Raw genomic sequence first — 19,328 nt, forward strand, 5'->3', positions numbered from 1 at the left:
AAACTATTTTTTATGAGATGCCCCCAGAGAAAAGGCACATTTTCCAGAGAATAGATTTGTAAGGTTTAATACTAATGGGAAAAGGCTTCTTTGGCTTCAGCTGTTGTTGGAAGCTCCAACTACCCTTCTGGGAAAAGCCCAAGGTCACATTTCATTGGCTGAGCTTACTGTTTCCCATGGGAAAACACATGTGTATATCAACAAGTTAGGCCTAAGTAAAATATTTTCTATAAAACAGCTTCTTAATATCACATACATACCCGTAATAATGTTCCGACCTTCATAGACAAAGTTGATGTTATTTACCTTCCAGAATTTGCTTTGTTTGGGGTTTCCAGTAACAGGGACATAATGTATTAAACCATCCATATTCACTCATCTGGTCTTTCTTGTAAAAACACATGTGCAATTCATTTGAATAGACATAAGTAAGCAGACTGGGATGTTGGGTTTTCCTTTATAGAAATTTAATCTAAGACAGAGGTTCCTAATGTTTTTTATGTATGATAGACTTCTTGGCCAGTCTGATCAAGCATGTGGACCCCTTCTCAGATGATTGTTTTAAAAGGATAAAATACATAGGATTACAAAGGAAAATAATTATATTGATATAAAGAGGTAATTTTTTCCCTTATCCAAGTCCATGGACCCCATGAAATCTGTCTACAGGCCCTAGATTAAGAATCAATAATTCCATGACATTGGTTTATTAGTGCCAATTCTAATGGAACACAGGCTAATGCTCTCATAATTTCCTTAATCTAATCCTTCTTGGATTATATCCCTTACAAAGCCCAACTCTTGAAATAACTCTATGTGCCTGAAAAAGGAACAGAGGAGGTCTTATCAGTGGACTTCTTTTCTACTTTTCTCTCATTATTAGTTAACAAGAGAAGGTCCAGGAATGTCAAAATGTCAACTAATGAAAAAAGTGTGTATGTGTGTTTGTATACACACATATATTTATATGCATATGTATATATACACATATATAATTTTACTCTGAAATAAAAATTTTCATCTTACTATCTCTATATTCTTTGCTTTATAGATTTAAAAAAACCCCAATGTATCAATCAATACAGCTTGTTCCTTCAATTCCTTCAATTCCAATCCTAATATTAATATTAACAATATGATAGACAAGAGGAGATGAGTGTTCAATAATATCTTTCCTTCCATGGTGAGGTTAAATTAATCCTCATTTTTCACAGCTCCCTCTCTCCCCCCTTAACCCTTCTTCCCTCACTGGATATATTCCCCAAGTTTTTTATTCCTTTGCTGTTTCCTCAGCATGTGTTCCAAATGGGTCATCTACCATAGCTATATGTCCTAGCTATTGTGGTAAAAATTATTTGTGGTAAAAAATTATTGGAATTTTAGCTGACTCATTTGGAAGGGGCCATACCTGTCCCACCCTGAAGTTACATATGCTACTGAGGTCAGAAGGAGAACTCTCCATAGGCAGTTTTTAAAGGACCTCCCCTTTTGGGGGAGGAAGATTGAACACTCCATGAGGGTAGGCTGAGGCTCAGAATTCGAGCTCTCTCTCTCTGGCTTCTCCCCTTCTGGTGGTGCAAGCAACTGTAGACTTTCCAGGTTTTGGTGAGTGAACACAGAAAACCCTAAATTCCTTTGAATTAGCTTAATTGGAAATGATCTGGGGATTGCATAGGTTAAGTTTAGAGTTAAGAGAATTTATCTGTATTTCTTTTTACTATTTTCTTATCTTTGATTTTTATTAGTTTCACTTTTGTTGTTTAATTAATTCCCAAGTAATAAAATCTGATCCTTTTGTGAATTAAAGCTGTAAGGCTCCTTTCTTATTGGCCTGAGAGAAATATCTAAAAGGGTAGTTCAGAGGGGAAGGTGAACCTAAAGGTCCCTCATATTTCTGGGACCCCAATATTTTGGCGAGTCACCCAATTAATGCTCCGTATATCAAATTTTGGCCCTCACACTATATTGGGTTGCAATATTTTCTTTTGGCTTCTAATATACTAAAAATGCCAGGACCTTCTCTCTTCTTGATAAAGGAATTAGAATCTTAATTTGGGGATTAAGCTATAACTTTACACAGATAAGGGAAATGAGCATCACATACTCACTATGTACAGCCTGGAAATTGTCAGTTGTTGCACTAGACTTTACTAAAAACTTGAAAAAGTATCTCCCAACTCCAAACTTAAAGAATCCACTTCACTCAGTTCTTTCAGGCATGACTATTTTGCCTGGGGTTTACTGAGGCCTCTTGGCATTGCTTTCATGGTCACTTCCTAACCATGAAATTCTTATCTCAATGTATACAAACCAGTAAGATACACTTCTTATTTCCATCTTTTTTCTGACCTGGGCCACCAATCAAGGAAAGCCCCGTGGCAGTTTGGGAGGTCAAGTCCTTCTATGAATGCCAATAAAACCAAATAGTTTAACAAAAGTTGCTTTCTCAGAGAGGCCGCAGTTTAAAGACTTAAAGCCTTTAAAGCCACTGCTTTCAACTGCAAGGTAAGTCCAATGGCATAGTCTGGCCTGAACTTGTTGGTCTCTAGTCCATTCCTTCTCATACAGATCCATATTATTTCAGCTTAACTCTTTCCTAGAAAATTTTCAGAATCCCAGTGTACCTCTATATCAGCAGTACTGTGGCTACTATGTAAAATAAGAGGCAGACATTTTCCGTACCTTGAAATTTGTTAATGTCTGGAATCTTGCCCTGCCAGTTGCAGGAATATCAATTCTAACTATGTTAGTAGTTAGTGTTCTAATGTGCTTCAAGGAAATTTTGCCGAGTCTGATCTCTCATTTTCAGAGTACTGACTTTATTGTTGTGCTTCTGAAGTGGAGCCATGGCTAGGACAGGTGGATAGAGTCTTTGTCCCAGGGCTTTGCGATTTAAAGGATGTTGAGAGTATTTGTATAACTAAGCAAAATAATCCAAGATGTTATGTCTGACAACATATGCCTCATTCTGCATCTGCAATCCACCATCTCTCTTCCAAGATGAGGGAGGTATGTTGCACCATCGGTTCTCTGAAGCTGATTGGTAAGTGCATTTGTGATAGTTCTAATATCTTCCAATTTTGTTTTCCTTTAAATTCTTTGATTACCCTTTGTTCATACATTTATTCCTCTGACTTTGAAATAAGAAGACTTGGGTTCAAATCATTCCCCTGTCATTTATTACCCGTGTGACATTTTTTCAAGTCATTTCATTGTTGTGGGCCTCAATTTCCTCATCTATAAAATGAGGTAGCTATACTAGGACCTTGTGACATAGGAGGGGGTGCTAAGTCCTACCACCAAAAGGTTCACTTCAGAGTTCCTTTGAGCTCTCAATACTTTTGAGGGTTTGTTTATATACTACGAACAACTTGGTAGGTTATGGAGGTAAAAGTGTCAAAAACTTAAAGCTACAGTTTTTGAAGCCATTGCCAAATGAAGATTAATTAGAAATGAAATGATAGTCAACAGTAAAATGGAATTTGACAGACAAGTCTTACATTTACTCAACTGTCTGGGACACAGTTATGATATCAATCAATACATCATTGAGTATTTATTAATAACATACTGTGTGCCAGGTACTGTGGTAGACATTGGGGATACACATATAATGAATGAAACCATCCCTATTTGCAAGGAGTTTATGTTTACTGTGGAAATCAAGGATGTAAATCAGGACACACAGCACAGTATAAAGTAATAAATATACACATATTTGCAAAGTAATGAAATACTTTGGTAGAATTTGGGGGATCAGGAAATGCCTTATGTGATGATAATGCTTGAATTGTCTTTTTCTTTTTTTCTTTTAGTTTTTGGTGGGGCAGAGAGGGTTAAGTGACTTGCCCAGGGTCACACAGCTAGTAAGTGTCAAGTGTCTGAGGCTGGATTTGAACTCAGGTCCTCCTGAATCCTGGGCCAGTGCTTTATCCACTGCGCCCTCTAGCGGCCCTCTTGAGCTGTCTTTTTAAAAAATATACTTATTTTATCTTTAATTCACAAAATAAAACAAGCATTTGCATAACATAGCATAATTTAAAAGATGTTTTCACATGAAACTGTCAATCTGTCATGTACAACTTGCTGTTCCTTTTAAATATATAATAAAGTTACCATGTAAATTTCTTTTTTTCCTTTTTTATTCCCTTCCTATGCCCCTCTCCCTAGAGATGGTTACCATTATACATAAATATGTGTGTGAATATGTAAAATAATTCTATACATACTTCTACTTAGTTTTTTGTCTGTGTCTTAAAGAGAAGGACTCTATAGGGCACCAAAAAGGAGGGAGTGCATTTCAGGCAAAGGAAATGGTTAATGGTAAGACATGGAGACATGAGATATAGTGTCATGTGTACGAAACAGATAGAAGGTGAGTTTAACTAGATCATAAAGAGCAGGAGGAAGAGTAAAAGGGTTGGGTTTGGAAGGAATTCAATTTCTAGAGGAAGCCAATTTGCAGTGCCTGTCACATGATCAGCAATGATATGTTACTTTCTTAGTTTTCACTTTAACCTGGTGCTTTTTTCTCCCCACAGCCATACAAAAACTTCCAGCACTGTGGCATAAGAAGCCACCCCAGAGGTCAGGATGAAGCGGGTCTACCTCCTCTTTGCAGCTTGCATCTACTACTTTTTCACTTTGGCACTTGCTACCCAGAAGGGTGAGTGTTACTTGGTGTCTTGGGTTTTCTCTAGTTCAATATGACAATCTGGCAAGGTTGGTTAGGGTGGGAGGAGGAAATGGGCATGGGGATACCAGGGGCAGCAGAGTATGACTTTGAATAGTAAAGAACTGCAGACTAAAGTTCACTTATGGACATCAATTGAGAGCATAGCTTTTTAACTTTATGGATAGGTCTTTAAAGAAGGCTTCTAAAAGGAGGAATAAATTTAAAAAACAGGAGGTAGGAGGGTTTAACTTGGGTTGGAGGGGTGGGGAAAGCCCCAAAAGAAAAGATAGGTAATGATAGTCTTTGAATGGTGCAGTAAGAAGAACAATGATTAGGGAGTCAGAAGGCCTGGGTTTTAATCTTGGGGTGCCAAGTCCCCCTCTCTTCTGGGGATAAGATAATAAGAATTAATGACTTATGAAGGTTTCTTTTGACTCTATAATTCTATGATGTCTAACTCTCATGAATATCTCCCTAATGATTCCATCATCCATTAGTTTACCTAAATCTTTCTTTCACTCATTCATGTTTTCATCCTGTATTCTCTGTGGGGGTAAGGGCAGGGTAAATTCAGGATGGTGGTAATGAGTTCAATCATTTTAGTACTCCCTCTGCAAAGTACTTCTTTTTATGTATAGTAGGAGAGAGTAGGTCACATTAGAAAGAACAGTAGACTGGAACTCAGGATTCCTGGGCTCTGTCCTAGTTTTGTTGCTAACTTTTTGGGCAAGTCACTCTCACACCTTGAGTTTCAGTTTGCTCTCCTTTAAAACAGGGGATTGTATTAGATCCACTAATGGCCCTTCCAGCTCTAAGGGTCTCAGTCTCTACTTCTTCCTACACAGTCTCTGTGTACTAAAGATATGTTGATACTGCCCAACAAACTAAAAAGAGGAATCGTAGGATTTAGAGCTGAACGATTATATTTGTAAAGCACTCGTAAGAGTGTCTGGCACATCACAGACAATGGAAAAGTGCTTGCTCCCTTCCTCCTACCCTTCTGCAAATCCATCATTTTATATACACAGAAACTGAGATGCATAGAGGCGAAGTGACTTTCCCAATATCACACAGATATAGTAAAAAAGTAAGGCAACACGGCATAGCAGTTAGAGGGCACAGCTTGGAACAAGAAGACCTTGGTTGAAGCCTCACCTTTGACAGCACTGAGCAGTGTAACCCAGAGCAAATCACAACTTCTTAATGACCCCAGGGGACCCCCTAAGAAGCTGCAGAAAAAAAAGATGCCAATCCATATTAGTCAAAGGAATTTACTATACCAATGAAATTCAGGTGTGGCTGCCTCAAGAAAGTAGGGACAAAGCCAGGATTCAAATCCAGATTTCTAGACTCCAAAATCAATTAGGGTTTTTCCCCCCTTTTTCTCTCCTCCACTCCACTTTGTTCAAGCTTTTGTAGTGATTTCATTGCCATGGAAACCTTCTCTCAAAGGTCAGAAAGTCAGTTTGTCCTGGCTGTCTTGACAATTTTGTCCTCAGCCCTATATTTACTTAGCTGATGGATATTACATCAAAAAGAGGGTAAACAAGGGAAGTTAGGTGGCACAGTGGATAGAACATCACCCCTGGAGTCAGGAGGACCTGAGTTCAAATCTGGTCTCAGACACTTAACACTTACTAGCTGTGTGACCCTGGGCAAGTCACTTAACCCTAATTGCCTCACCAAAATAAAAAAAAAAGAGGGTAAACATACAACAAATAAACAGTAGACTCTATCCACAGCAGCTACTCTGTGCTAGGCACTGTGCTAGACACTGAGTATAAAAATACAAAGAGTAGAACAAAACCTACTCACAAAATTTCCATGGGGGGAGGGGAGGTGGCAAAGATAGCCAGTACACATATAAGTACTTACAGAATAAATATAAAGAGAAAAATGCAAACAAAATCAAAACACAAGAGAGTATGGAAGGAAGGGTACTAGCAGTTGGGGAGAAGGTGAATCAAAAAAGGCTAGCCAACTAGCCTTATGCCAATCCACGATAACAAAACAGTTAAAATGAGCCTGTTTTTTTTTTTTTTCTTCACTCTATTAGGTTCAGCAAACACTCTCTTACGTAGTTCCTATCAACTGGGCTTAGACTGTGGAGTACCAGGGATAAATGGGGCCCATGTGTGTTCTGATCCTTGTGATAATTATACCACACTTGTGGAGGCCTGGAGAAGCTCGACCCAAAGCACTAATGTGAAGACATGTGATGACGATAAAGAAGGCTGGTATCGGTTTTCAGGTCCGGGTGGGGTACGGTTACCAGAGAAGTGTGTGCCAGTCAATAGATGTGGCACAGATGCCCCACTGTGGCTGAATGGGAGCCACCCATTGAAAGAGGAAGGTATTGTTATTCGCACAGCCTGTGCCCACTGGAGCAATAATTGCTGCCTTTGGAACACAGTGGTGAAGGTGAAGGCTTGTCCAGGTGGATTCTATGTCTACAAGTTAAATGGAACTCCTGAATGTGATCTGGCATACTGTACAGGTGAGCAGTTGGAAATTGGGTTACTCTGGGGCTCTTGCTAGTGTGTGGCTCACCAACCCCTCTGTCTGTTTGCCCTCATCTTCTCCTCCTTACCCACTGTAGACCCCAACACGATTGATCCAGTTGAGCCAAAATGTGATCTCAACTGTTCCCACCAAGAGGAATGTCGACTTGTCAATGGTACCTGGGGCTGTCACTGTAGACAAGACCTCAACATTTCTGGTAGGTGCAAGTATGTGAAGGCTGGTGGGGAACCAAAACTCTTTGGTCATGCTGGGCATAGGCAGAAGCTGTAGACTACAAGTAGTAAAGGAGTGGGGGTGAGACAATACTTAGTATAGCTAGGGGTCAAAGCAAGATAGACTAATCCAACTGATGGATTATTAATTGTTAAGTTTATTCTATGTGCCTGGTTCTAGACTAAGAGCTGAAAAAAGGGCAAAGACATAGTAATATTTATATAGCACCTAGACATATTATATTGTATTATATAAATTATATTGTTAGACAAATTATATTATTGTACTATACACATTATGTTATAGTATACAAATAGTAATATTTACATAGCACATATATATATATATATGTATATTATATTATCTGAGTCTCACAACTCTGTGAGGTAGGTACTATTATTATCTCTTTTTTGTGTGTGAGGCAATTGGGGTTAAGTGACTTGCCCAGGGTTACACAGCTAGTAAGTGTCTAGTGTCTGAGGCCGATTTTAAACTCAGGTCCTCCTGACTCCAGGGCCCATGCTTTATCCACTGTGCCACCTAGCTGCCCCTATTATCTCTATTTTAAAGATGAAGAAACTGAGGTTAAAAGGTTAGGTGGGGGGCAGCTAGGTGGCGCAGTAGATAAAGCACTAGCCCTGGATTCAGGAGGACCTGAGTTCAAATCTGACCTCAGACGTTAGATACTTACTAGCTGTGTGACCCTGGGCAAGTCACTTAATCCTCATTGCCCCACGAAAAAAAAAAAAAAGAAAAAAGAAAAAGGTTATGTGACAGACTTGCCCAGGATCACATTTTTCTTGGCAAAGATACTGGAGTGATTTGCCTTTCCGGATCATTTTAGAGGTGAAGAAAGTGAGATAAACAAGGTTAAGTGACTTGCCCAGGCTCACACAGCTAGTAAGTATCTAAGGCCAGATTTGAACTTTCTAGCTACTATACCATTTCCAGAGTAGACAGAAGGTAATCTCAGAGAGAATGCACTGGTGGGGGTGGGGGCAGTGCTTGGGAAGGAAGAAAAGATGACTCAGAAAGGTTTCTCCTAGGAGGTGGCATTTGAGTTCTTTTGAAGAAAACCAGGGAAGCCAAGAGGCAGAGGGAGAGAGAGAAAGAGACAGAGACAGACAGAGACAGAGACAGACAGACAGAAGAGGGAAGAGACAAAGAGAAGAGAGAAGAAGAGGAGAGTGAAGAGAGATATATGAGAGAGAGAGAGAGAGAGAGAGAGAGAGAGAGAGAGAGAGAGAGAGAGAGAGAGAGAGAGAGAGAGAAACCAGTACAAAGATTCTCATTTGGCAGGGAGATTAGCTGAATCAGAGAACATGGAGGGAGTAAAATATAGCAAGTTAGGAAAATAAGAAATATCAAGTTGTGATTGGCCTTAAATGACAAACAGAGCATTTTGTACTTTATTCCAGAGGTAATAGGGAGCCACTGAAGTTTATTAAATAGTGGGGGTGAGGGGCAGCTAGATGGCGCAGTGGATAGAGCACCGGCCCTGGAGTCAGGAGTACCTGAGTTCAAATACAGCCTCAGACACTTAACACTTACTAGCTGTGTGACCCTGGGCAAGTCACTTAACCCCAATTGCCTCACCAAAAAAAAGAAAAAAAAAAGAATTTGGAACTCAAAACTTTAAATTAAAAAAAATGTTAAATAGTGGGAGTGACATGGTTAGACCTGTGTTTTTAGGTAATTCTTTGGTGGCTGAGTGAGGTATGGACAGGCAAGTATATTATCAGCAGTTCAGGTGGGTAAGGTTGCCTAGTTGTACTCCTACCTGAAACCTTCAGGAAGAGAAATCCAGAGGCAAATTCAGCCATTCCCACAATTCAGGGAAGCTATACTAGACCAAATCCTATTTTACAGCTCCCATCATCACTTGCTCTATATTGACAAAAGCACTTCATTTAAATGAGCATTTATTAAGTACCTCCTATATATGGGGTACTAGGGTTTTCTTGGCAAAGATACTGGAGGGTTTTGCCATTTCCTTCTCCAGCTCACCTGATAGATGAGGAAACTGAGGCAAATGGGGTTAAAACAACTTACTCAGGGTCACACAGGTAGTAAGTTTCCAAGGCTAGATTTGAATTCAGTCTTCTTGAATCCAGGCCTATCACTGTATATACCATGCAGTTGCCCCTTTTCATTTTGTAGCAAGAAAGGAAATAGGTATTATTGAATATACTCTTTGTTCCATGTTTCCCAATACAAAGGAGGTGATACAAGTGTTCATTTTTATTGCTGTTGTCAATGACCTTATTACAAAGCACAGAGAAGCAGAAAGAGTTTGGAGTTGGAGGATGTGGGTTGGAATCTTAACCACCTGTGTGATGGTGTTGGACAAACTACTCAGCCTCAGTTTTCTCATCTGCAAAATGGGGAGGTTGCACTAGATGACCTAAAAGGCCCCTTCTAGATCTAGCTCTATATTCCTAAGATTCTGTGTCTTTTTGCCCGCTTCCTGATTTCAGACTCCAATGGAGGACAATCACATTTCTCTCACCAGACACTCAAACTCCTGCCCCTGGGCATTGGAATTTTCACTGGATATGTCCCACGCCTGGAAATTTCTTACTTCACATGTCCATCTCTTGCCCTCCCTGACTTTCTTCAAAGCCCAGCAAAAATCTTACCTTCTGCATGAAGCCTTTCCCACTCTTTCTTATTTCAAGTGTTTTTTCTTTGTGGATTCTTTCCAATTTATCCTGGATATAGCTTGTTTGTAACTGGTTGTTGTCCACCCCATTAGACTGTGAAGCTCCTGGAGAACAGTGGATGTCTTTTGCCTTTCTTTGTATCCCCATTGCTTAGCACATTTTGCAGAATTTGGTATGTGCTTAACAAATGTTCATTGACTGACTTTATTGACTAGAATGTCTGGTGATTTTTCAGATGTTGCCAACTTGCGCCCTCTACTGAAATGTGGAACTGAAGAAATCACAGTGTCTCTGGACAAATGCCAAGTGGAGAGTTTGGGGTATACTGGCGAGATATTTGCCCACCTCAGAGATAGGAACTGCAGTGGGTTTTTGGAGATAGATGAGAAAAACAAACTGTCAGTGGTGAACCCAGCACGCGTTGGAGCATGTGGAACAACTCTGGAGGTAGGATTAGAATTAACTCTTTCTTTTCTAGGAGATAGAAAGAGATCAGAAGTCCAAGACTGATGTTTCCCATCTTCCCCAAAACAACAATATTCTATTTTTTTAAATTTTGCAGCAACAACAGCAACTACCTCCCACCCTCCACTACCCATTAAAAGCATATTCTATGACAATCCAGGGCTTGGATTTGCCACATCAGATAGTGATGTCAATTCTCTATCATGGGGAAAGAGTAAATAATCCTTCCTTTGTCAGTCCCTTCATGAATGAGGTCTTTATGAGCTTAATTTAACCCACTTCTTGTCAACAGAGTGTTTCTTGGGACATTCCAAAGCTTGACATCCAACTTCGGTTGGGTTGCTGAAATCATTATCTTGCACTAGGATGATGATAATAATATGTGCTGGTAAATGTTTTACACTCAGATCTTGCAGTGGGGAAAGCATACTTGACACACTGCGAGGTTGAATCTGCATTACTAATATTTTCTATTTCTTTCTTAAGTCTAGACAATCAACAAAACAATAACAACAAAACAAAATAATAAATCAAGTCTTGACTTGTAATGTTTGGAATTTCAGAAATATAATGCTCATACTCAAAATTTAACAACTGGATTTCCAACTGGTTGAGCTGTCTCCAGTGTACCTCTAAATTGCTAATATTTCTATAATACTTTAATGTTGGCAAAGTGCTTTACATTGATGATCTCATTTAATAAAGACTTTACCATGTGGTGATCAAAAATGTGCTAATTGTCGCCCCACATTTATCCCTTACAGAGCTGTAAGGGATATGTCTACTACATCTAGAATTAAATTCATTTCATCTCCACAAACAACATTGATGCCCTTCAAAGTTGAATTCCTGAGAGGGGACATTTCAATGAAAAGCAATAGGCTCAGAATATACTCGTGGAAAAATCCAAATTATGGAAGTGGTAATGAATGAGCTAGGTAGTACAGTGGATACAGTGCCAGGCCTGAAGTCAAGATGACTCCTCTTCTGGAGTTCAAATCTGACTTCAGACATTTACTAGTTGTGTGACCCTAAGCAAGTTGCTTAACCCTTTTTGCCTCAGTTTTCTCATCTGTCAAATGAGTTGAAAAAGGAAATAGCAAACCACTCCAGTATCTGCCAAGAAAACCCCAAATGGGGTCATGAAGAGTTGAAAACAACTGAATGAGTCAGAAGACATGAGTTCTAGTTCTAGCTATGCCTTGGTTTCATTATTTATTAAATGAAGGAACCAGATGATTTAAAAGGTGGTCTCTAATTCTAAAATTCGTCATCACCATTGAGTGATGATGAAAATGATGGTGGTAGTAAAAACAATACAGTGATTCTAAGACCTTCGAGGAACTATGATGTCTCTTTATTGGTTGAATTTTGTAATGCCCCCTAAAAGTACAAAATATTATAGATGCATTTTAAAAATTAAATAGTATTTTAAAAAATTAAAATCAAGCAAACTGAATTTTGCCTTAAAATGTTTTGAGAATTTACTGTTTCCCCTTTGGGTAAATGAATATATATTTACATATACATGTTTAAATACACATATACATGCATCCATATGTGTGTATATGATGGTGGTGATAGGGGGTATGGTTAGGTGTTACTCTTTCAAGATAGAAACATAAAAGTTAATCTATGCCATTTTAAAAGTGAGAAACCACTACTGAGATTATCAGTGAAGGTATCTGAAGAAATGCTGAAGCTACTTATGTGTCTAAAAGTAAGGGTAGTAACATGGAATATTTTTTCCCCCCAAGAGAAATGCAACTCATGCCATTTATAAAAACACCCTGACCTTGGCCAACGAGTTCATCATCAGAGAAAAAGTTTTCGGCATTGACTTTCAGTGTGCCTACCCCCTGGATATGAAAGTCAGTCTCCATACAGCCACGAAGCCTATTGTCAGGTATGACACTGGAAGAGCTGCCTTGGTGAATGGTGCAATCTATCAATATATGTAGTTGCAATTTACAGTCTAGAGCACGTATGTAGCATGGATGGCACTCACCGTATATCCTCATCTGCTCTGGTTACAAGAATATTACCACTGACCCAATGTCAAGAGAGTATGAGTTAGGGCTCATTTGTTTTTATAATTGTCATGTCATTTTTTGTTTTACTTGTGACCAATGGTGCCCATTTTATCTTGGCTAGGAGTGGAGAAACAGCATGAAGTTATGGAACAAATCATAAGTCAATAGGCATTTATTCAGTGCCCATCATGTTCCATGCACAGTGCTAAGTGCTAGGAATACAAAGGAAGGCAAAAGATAATTCCTGCACTTGAGGAGCTCATAGTCTAATGGGGTGGCAATATGCCAACAAGTATGGACAAACCAACAATATATAGGATAAATAGAAAATAATCAATTGAAGGAATGCACTGGAATTATGAGGGTTGAAAAAGGTTTCCTATGGAAGGTGGGATTTTAGTTGGGACTTGAAAGAAGCCAGGAAAACCAGGAAGTAGAGATGAGGAGGGAGAGCATGGGGGACAGTCAGTGAAAATGGTCAGAACTATGAGACAGTGTCTATGGGACAGCAAGTAGGCCAGTGTCACTGTCTGTGTTGGTCAGCTAGGTGGCACTTCAGTGGATAAAGCACTGGTCCTGGATTCAGGAGGACCTGAGTTCAAATCCAATCTCAGACACTTGACACTTACTAGCTGTGTGACCCTGAGCAAGTCACTTAACCCTCATTGTCCCACAAAAACAAAACAAAACAAAAACAAACAAACAAGAAAGAATATGTGTGTGTAGAGTGTATAAGGTGTTAGAAGACTGGAAAGGTGGGGGTGGGGTAGGTGAAGGCTCCATAGCCCATAAGGAGATCAAACTCATAAAACACTGACTTCCTAAAACATTGACTTCAAATGTGTTTTTTACCATTGGAGGCAACTGCTTCCATTTTGTAAACCCTGAGTACAGTTCATTGTTACTCCCCTCTGGTTGGTAATGACCCCCTTCCCTCCACCTCTCACATGAATTTTGTTGGTTATCTCTAATGCCCTTGTCATACGATGTTGCATGTTATAGTTGTCTTTGTGCCTCAACCCCATTGACTATAAGCTCTCAGCTCTAAGGCACTGCTATTGTATTGTCTAATGGATGTGTCTTCCTTATCATTCATCACAGCGCTTTGCCCACAGTTGGCTTTTAATAAATATTTGTTGAATGAAAGAATGAAAGGTAAAAGGCTGATGTTTCTATCATTATTGGTCTTGTTCTAGTGCTCTGAACATTAGTGCCGCTGGCTCAGGAAAATTCCTAGTGAGAATGGCTCTCTTCCAAGACCAGAATTACACCTCCCCTTATGAAGGTTCCACTGCTGTATTATCTGTTGAATCCATACTCTATGTGGGTGCCATTTTATATCAAGGGGATACCTCCCAGTTCAAGCTACTGATGAAGAACTGCTATGCCACACCCACTAAAGATCCAACTGACCCCATAAAGTATTTCATCATTAGGAACAGGTATTTGCCACTTAATGGTTACCTGGGGGCAAAATGAAATTTCAGCCATAGGTCATCTGGGTCCTTATAGGATAACCTTACCACTATCATCCTCACAGCTGCCCAAACTTACATGATTCAACCATCAGAGTGGAGGAGAACGGGATATCTGCAGAAGGTCGCTTTTCAGTTCAAGTGTTTATGTTTGCTGGAAATCATGACCTTGTCTACCTGCACTGTGAAGTTCATCTCTGTGGCGGTGCCAAAGAACAATGTCGTCCAGTAAGTGCATCTTAAATATGATTGAATTCTTCTGCAGTGCCCCAAATCAGTGTTCATTTATAAGTTCTCCAAATCATACTAGAGTGATGGGGTCCTTGCCTTTAGGAGCTTTGCTAAGTATAAAATAGCTTAGAATAATCATTTTCTTTGGGTATTTTCCACTCCACTTCAGATTGGGATTCCCTTTTTTTAGAAGAAATTACTGAGGAGCAAAGGAGAAGTTACCTTACCCCAATCCACTAACTCAAGGACACTGTCTGTAAAAAGGCACCATTAGGGTTTTAGACATCTAAAAAGAAAGTGTCAAGTCAAGGGGAAAATTCTGGATATGGTAGATGGTAATCAAAGTTTGCTTACTGGAAGAAAGTGGATAGGAAAGGTAAGGAGGTAAAGGAGGTCATATATCATCATGTGGATTGGAGGAGTGGTCTGGAGGATATACAATTCTAAATCTGATACAAAATTATGGGGACCCAATTGAGGTCACTTTGGGAACTGATAAAGATAATATTTCTGACAAATACACTGAACAGCATATGAACAACATATTTGGATTATTGGGGATATTTGGATTAGGAAAAAGGAAAAGTGGAAAGGCTAATAAAGAGAAACTTATAGTATTCTGGATGATGGAAGACATATGGAAAGCATGACTGATTCCAAAGTTAGTGCTTCTGGGTTCAGGGGCATGTGTCAGTTGGAAATCTCCAATTAGAAGCTCATCTGATAGGAATTTTCCACTCCAACAGTCTTGCTCTGGAATTCAACACCGCAGTGAAGTTACTATCAACACAGCTCATGTTCTGGATTTGGGACCTATTGCCCGGAGAGGTAAAAAGAACTTAACAATGATGAGAGTGTGGGGTCATTCATAACATCCTTGGAATAAGATCCAATTAACTTTCTATTTGGTTAATGGATTTGGTGGTTAGGACATTATTGGTGACCTTGATAAGAGCACTTTCAGTAGTAAGGTGGAGGGGGTGGGGACTACATGGTAAGGGTTTGGGGAATGAGTAGGTGGTGAGGAAATAAGTCATTGAAAGAGAGAAGAGAGATGGGAATCAGTTCGAATGGGCATCAGGGTCAAAAGAAGGATAGAAGCAACCAAGCAAACACAGCATGTTATTGAGTGGAGAGGAAGAAGTGAGAATTAGAGAGAAGGGTTGGTTGATAGAACACAGCCTGAAGCAAAAAGGACAGCTTTAAATGTGAAAGAAGTTTTAAAAAAGGAAATAAGCATATTACATATTGAGGGGGTAGGTGAGGGGGGATACAGTCCAATCACTTTTTACATTAATATTCTTATTGGTTGAGCTTATGGGTTTTAATTTTTAAAATTAAAACATATATATGTATTAGCTTATCTTCCCATGTTCCATGCCTCATAGCCTCCTTTACTTGTTAATCAACCAACAGACATTTGTTCAGCCTCTTCTGTGTGCAAGACATTTTGCTAGGCACTGGGGATATAATGACAAAAGTTCAATAGTCCCTACCCTCAAGGAGTTTACAATCTAGTTGGGGGAAACAATGTGTACATAGAGAGTTACATACAAAATAGATACAAGTCGATTTTATAATGGGGGTGGGGAGTGGTGAAAGTACTAGCAGTTAAAGTATAGTTGGCGAATCAGGAATACAGGAGGTATTTTCTGAGGTGGGCCTTGAAGAATACTAAGGATTCTAAGAGGCAGAGGTAAGGAGCGCATTCCAAGCATAGCAGACAGTCTGTCCAAAGGCAGAGATGGGAATGGAGTATTCTGTATGAAGAACAGTAAGAAGTCCAATTTGGTTCAGCTATAGTGTATATAAAAGAAAGTAATGTATTTATTGCACAATAAACTTTTCCATGGCTGGAAAAGTAAGCTGAAGATCAACAAAAGGGTCTATATTTGGTCCTTGAAATAACAGGGAGCCATTGGACTTTATTCAACCAAGGGCAACATGGTCAGACTTGCATTTTAACACTTTAGGAAGATGGCTTTGTTGGCTGTGTGGAGGAGAATGGATTGGAGAAGGGGAGAGACTTGGGGAAGGGAAATCAATTAGGAGGCTATTGCCATAGTCCAGGTGGAAAATTAGGATCTGAACTAGGATATGAGAAGAAAGAAAGTGAAGGATACAAGGAATGTTGTTGAGATGGTAAGATCTCGCAACTGACTGGCGACAAGGGGTGAGTGAGAATGGTCTTTCGTTACCACATAGCAGAAAGAACACTTGGGGGTTGGGAAAGGAAGGAAGCAACAGGCAGTCTCTCTGAGTAGGTTCTGCTTTAAAGATTTGAGCTGTCCTGTACTCCTGTGGAGATATAAATGTGATAAGTCATTCATTACCCCATCATTTTTCATATTATTACTCTTCAGAAGTAGGATGACTCATAGGACTCAAAGAGCTTGGCTGATAGGACACTCACCTTTATGTTCTTGTTAGTAGATTCCCCATCTGTCCCTGTCACAAGTGGAGCCACCAGCCCTTTAGGTAAGTTATTACTTTTGCCTTCTTTATTATAGTTAACTATATGATATAAGGAAGGCCAGGACCACCCCAACCATAAGCCATACAATTACAATACAATAAAAATCACCAAGGCCTGGATTTGAACTCAGGAGCAGCGCTCTATCCACTGTACCACCCAGCTGCACCTTATCATACAGCGTTGCAAATTACAAGGCTAGTAAGTATAAGATATACAAATAAAGGCGATGTGCATATGAGAGGAGGCTTCATGTAGTCCTCAGTGGCTGCAGCCACACTAGCTGGATGCATCGTTGTATCTCGAAGTCTATTCAGGAGATAAGTTCTTTCTCTTCTACCTCAGTGCAGTGAACAGGAATGCAGCCAGGTTTGCTGACAGCCCTCACCAAAACATGAGATCAGAGGAAGATAACTTGATAATTTCACTTTTATGTTTCAGGGTTCCTAATGATCTGGCCAGGACTGCTGTTGTCTGTCCTTGGGATTTTTCTGTTCCATTAATATAGCTGGCTATCATGTTCTTGGCTATAGAAATGGTACCTTCTTCTATTGAATGAAGTTTGCTCATCCTGGACATCGCCTTTTAACTCTCTGAAGAACATAGAGGATATGGTTTAGTAATAATTATGAAGTACGGACAAGTGTGTAGTATCTCTCTTTTAAAAAAAATAATAGCAGTAGTCAGTGCCTTTATCTTATTTCTCTTTCAGAGGAATAGCTTTCAACTAGGAGCTTTATATATCTATTCTGACCTGTGCCTCATTCAGCAGTATGGAAGAACCTTTTAGGAGAGCCCTCTAGGTGCCTGGCATGGTATGAAGAATCTGTATGTTAGACCAAGGTTTTATCTCTACCTAGTCCTGAATCCAGGAATGACACAAAGGTCCTATGATATCAGACTTTTTGATTGGAGCTGCTTGGTCATGGATACAGAGATCTAAGTGTAAATTAATGGGACAGTTCCCCATGATGCATCCCCATCTACCTCACATTATGAAATGACCTGAGGTGTTAAGTGGTGACCTAGGCTAGAGCTAAGGAAGTTAATTAATCCCTCCTATGCCCTCACCACCACTACCCCCAACCTCTGATTCTGGGTAACAAAATTATAGAATAATAAGCAGCTACCAAAGTGGAATCCAGCCTGGTTCTAGGAAAAGCTTTAATAAACATTCATCAAAGCATGTGACCCAGGTGACCTGGATGGGCAGTGTTCATTGTTCTCAAACCCTGAAAAAGAGGTGAAACAGAAATAGAATGTAGTACAGTTATATTTGAAGTTATTAGATTTGAATTTTTACTCTGTTTGACCTTGGGAAAATAATTTAATCTCTTCATGTCTCAGTTTCCTTATCTATCAAATGAGGACACGAAACTATATGATTATAAGGCCCAGTCCTGCTCTGAATCTTATGTTACATATGCGGTATCCCAATTTTTTCTACCAAGAACTTTCCTGATCCCAGAAAAGGTTGATACAAATCAATGTGAGACTCCTGGACACAAACCCTGTTTCTATGGTGGGAGAAGATATCTGAAAATAACTGCTTAAAAGCAGAGATCTAATGGTGGGGAGTAGGGGTAGAAATGACTCACTACAATATCACCTCCTGCCACCACATGGTTTATAATAACAGTATTAAGAATACATGTTTATTACAAAGAAACTCATTTGAATCTCAAAATAGCCTAATTGGGTATGTAATACAAGTTTAATAAGATTCATTTTAAAGATAAGTAAACTGAGGCTCAGGGTTCACACAGTTGGTGGAAAGACTGGAATGGAAATCCCTTCTTTAAACTTCAAGTTCAATGTTCTTCTGACCATACCACACTGGTCTAAAGGAAGAATTGGCTGGAATGGTGTCTTTTGTGATGGTTGTGTTCCTAGTTACATTCCAAACCACTAGATATCCTTCCTCTTTTTTCTCTATCCCTATCCTTCCAACATGGATAGTCTTTTTATGTCATCTTTCCATGGGGAAAAGATTTCTGGACAGGAAGCTAGGTGGTACAGTGGATAGAATGTAGGATGTGGAGTCAGGAAGACATGAGTTCAAATCCTGCCTCAACACTTAACTGGCTGTTTGACTCCGGATGTCACTTAACCTCTGTCTCAGTTTTTTCATCTGTAAAATGAAGATAATAATAACATCTCTATCCCAGGGTTGTGCTAGCTTTTATTATTAAATTCACCTTTTCCCTCCAAAGAAGGTGAAGGGATAAAAGCTTCCATTACCAAATGGGGGTCCAACTTGAGGCATGTTATCTTTTTCATGTTTGCTTCAGTTTCCTCCTCTGTAAAATTTGGATAGTGCCTGCCTATCTTACCTTACAACGCTGTTGAAAAGATCAAGTGAGAAAATTCCTACAAAAAGGGCTTTGAAAAGTTTAAAACACTCTACAAATATAATGTCATATTATTATTATTATTATTATTATTATTATTATTATTATTATTTCTCCCACAGTAGAATTGTTTCAGGAGGCCATTGGCTCCTCTTACAAAAGATGAATGCCACAGGGGTAGGATGATTAATAGAATACCTCCTACCAATCTAGTCATTATTGTTGT

The 19,328-nt window shown here is 39.4% G+C and overlaps 1 protein-coding gene across 2 annotated transcripts; it reads left to right on the forward strand.

Annotated features, from left to right (window-relative positions):
- The first annotated feature begins 2,458 nt into the window (after nucleotides 1-2,458).
- Nucleotides 2,459-17,942, forward strand: GP2 (glycoprotein 2). Of its 2 annotated transcripts, none has more exons than XM_043975898.1 (11): nucleotides 2,459-2,505; nucleotides 4,542-4,666; nucleotides 6,732-7,172; nucleotides 7,275-7,394; nucleotides 10,310-10,521; nucleotides 12,297-12,445; nucleotides 13,769-14,014; nucleotides 14,113-14,275; nucleotides 15,025-15,106; nucleotides 16,709-16,756; nucleotides 17,193-17,942. In XM_043975898.1, the coding sequence occupies exons 2-11, from the start codon at nucleotides 4,594-4,596 to the stop codon at nucleotides 17,252-17,254; spliced, it is 1,596 nt and encodes a 531-aa protein (XP_043831833.1). In that variant the 5' UTR covers nucleotides 2,459-2,505; nucleotides 4,542-4,593; the 3' UTR covers nucleotides 17,255-17,942. The 2 variants fall into 2 exon arrangements, with proteins under 2 accessions (XP_043831833.1, XP_043831834.1); XM_043975899.1 differs by having other exon boundaries at nucleotides 16,712-16,756.
- Nucleotides 17,943-19,328: the final 1,386 nt, after the last annotated feature.

This window comes from Dromiciops gliroides, chromosome 1, assembly GCF_019393635.1.
Source record: "Dromiciops gliroides isolate mDroGli1 chromosome 1, mDroGli1.pri, whole genome shotgun sequence".
NCBI classification, from domain to species: domain Eukaryota; kingdom Metazoa; phylum Chordata; class Mammalia; order Microbiotheria; family Microbiotheriidae; genus Dromiciops; species Dromiciops gliroides.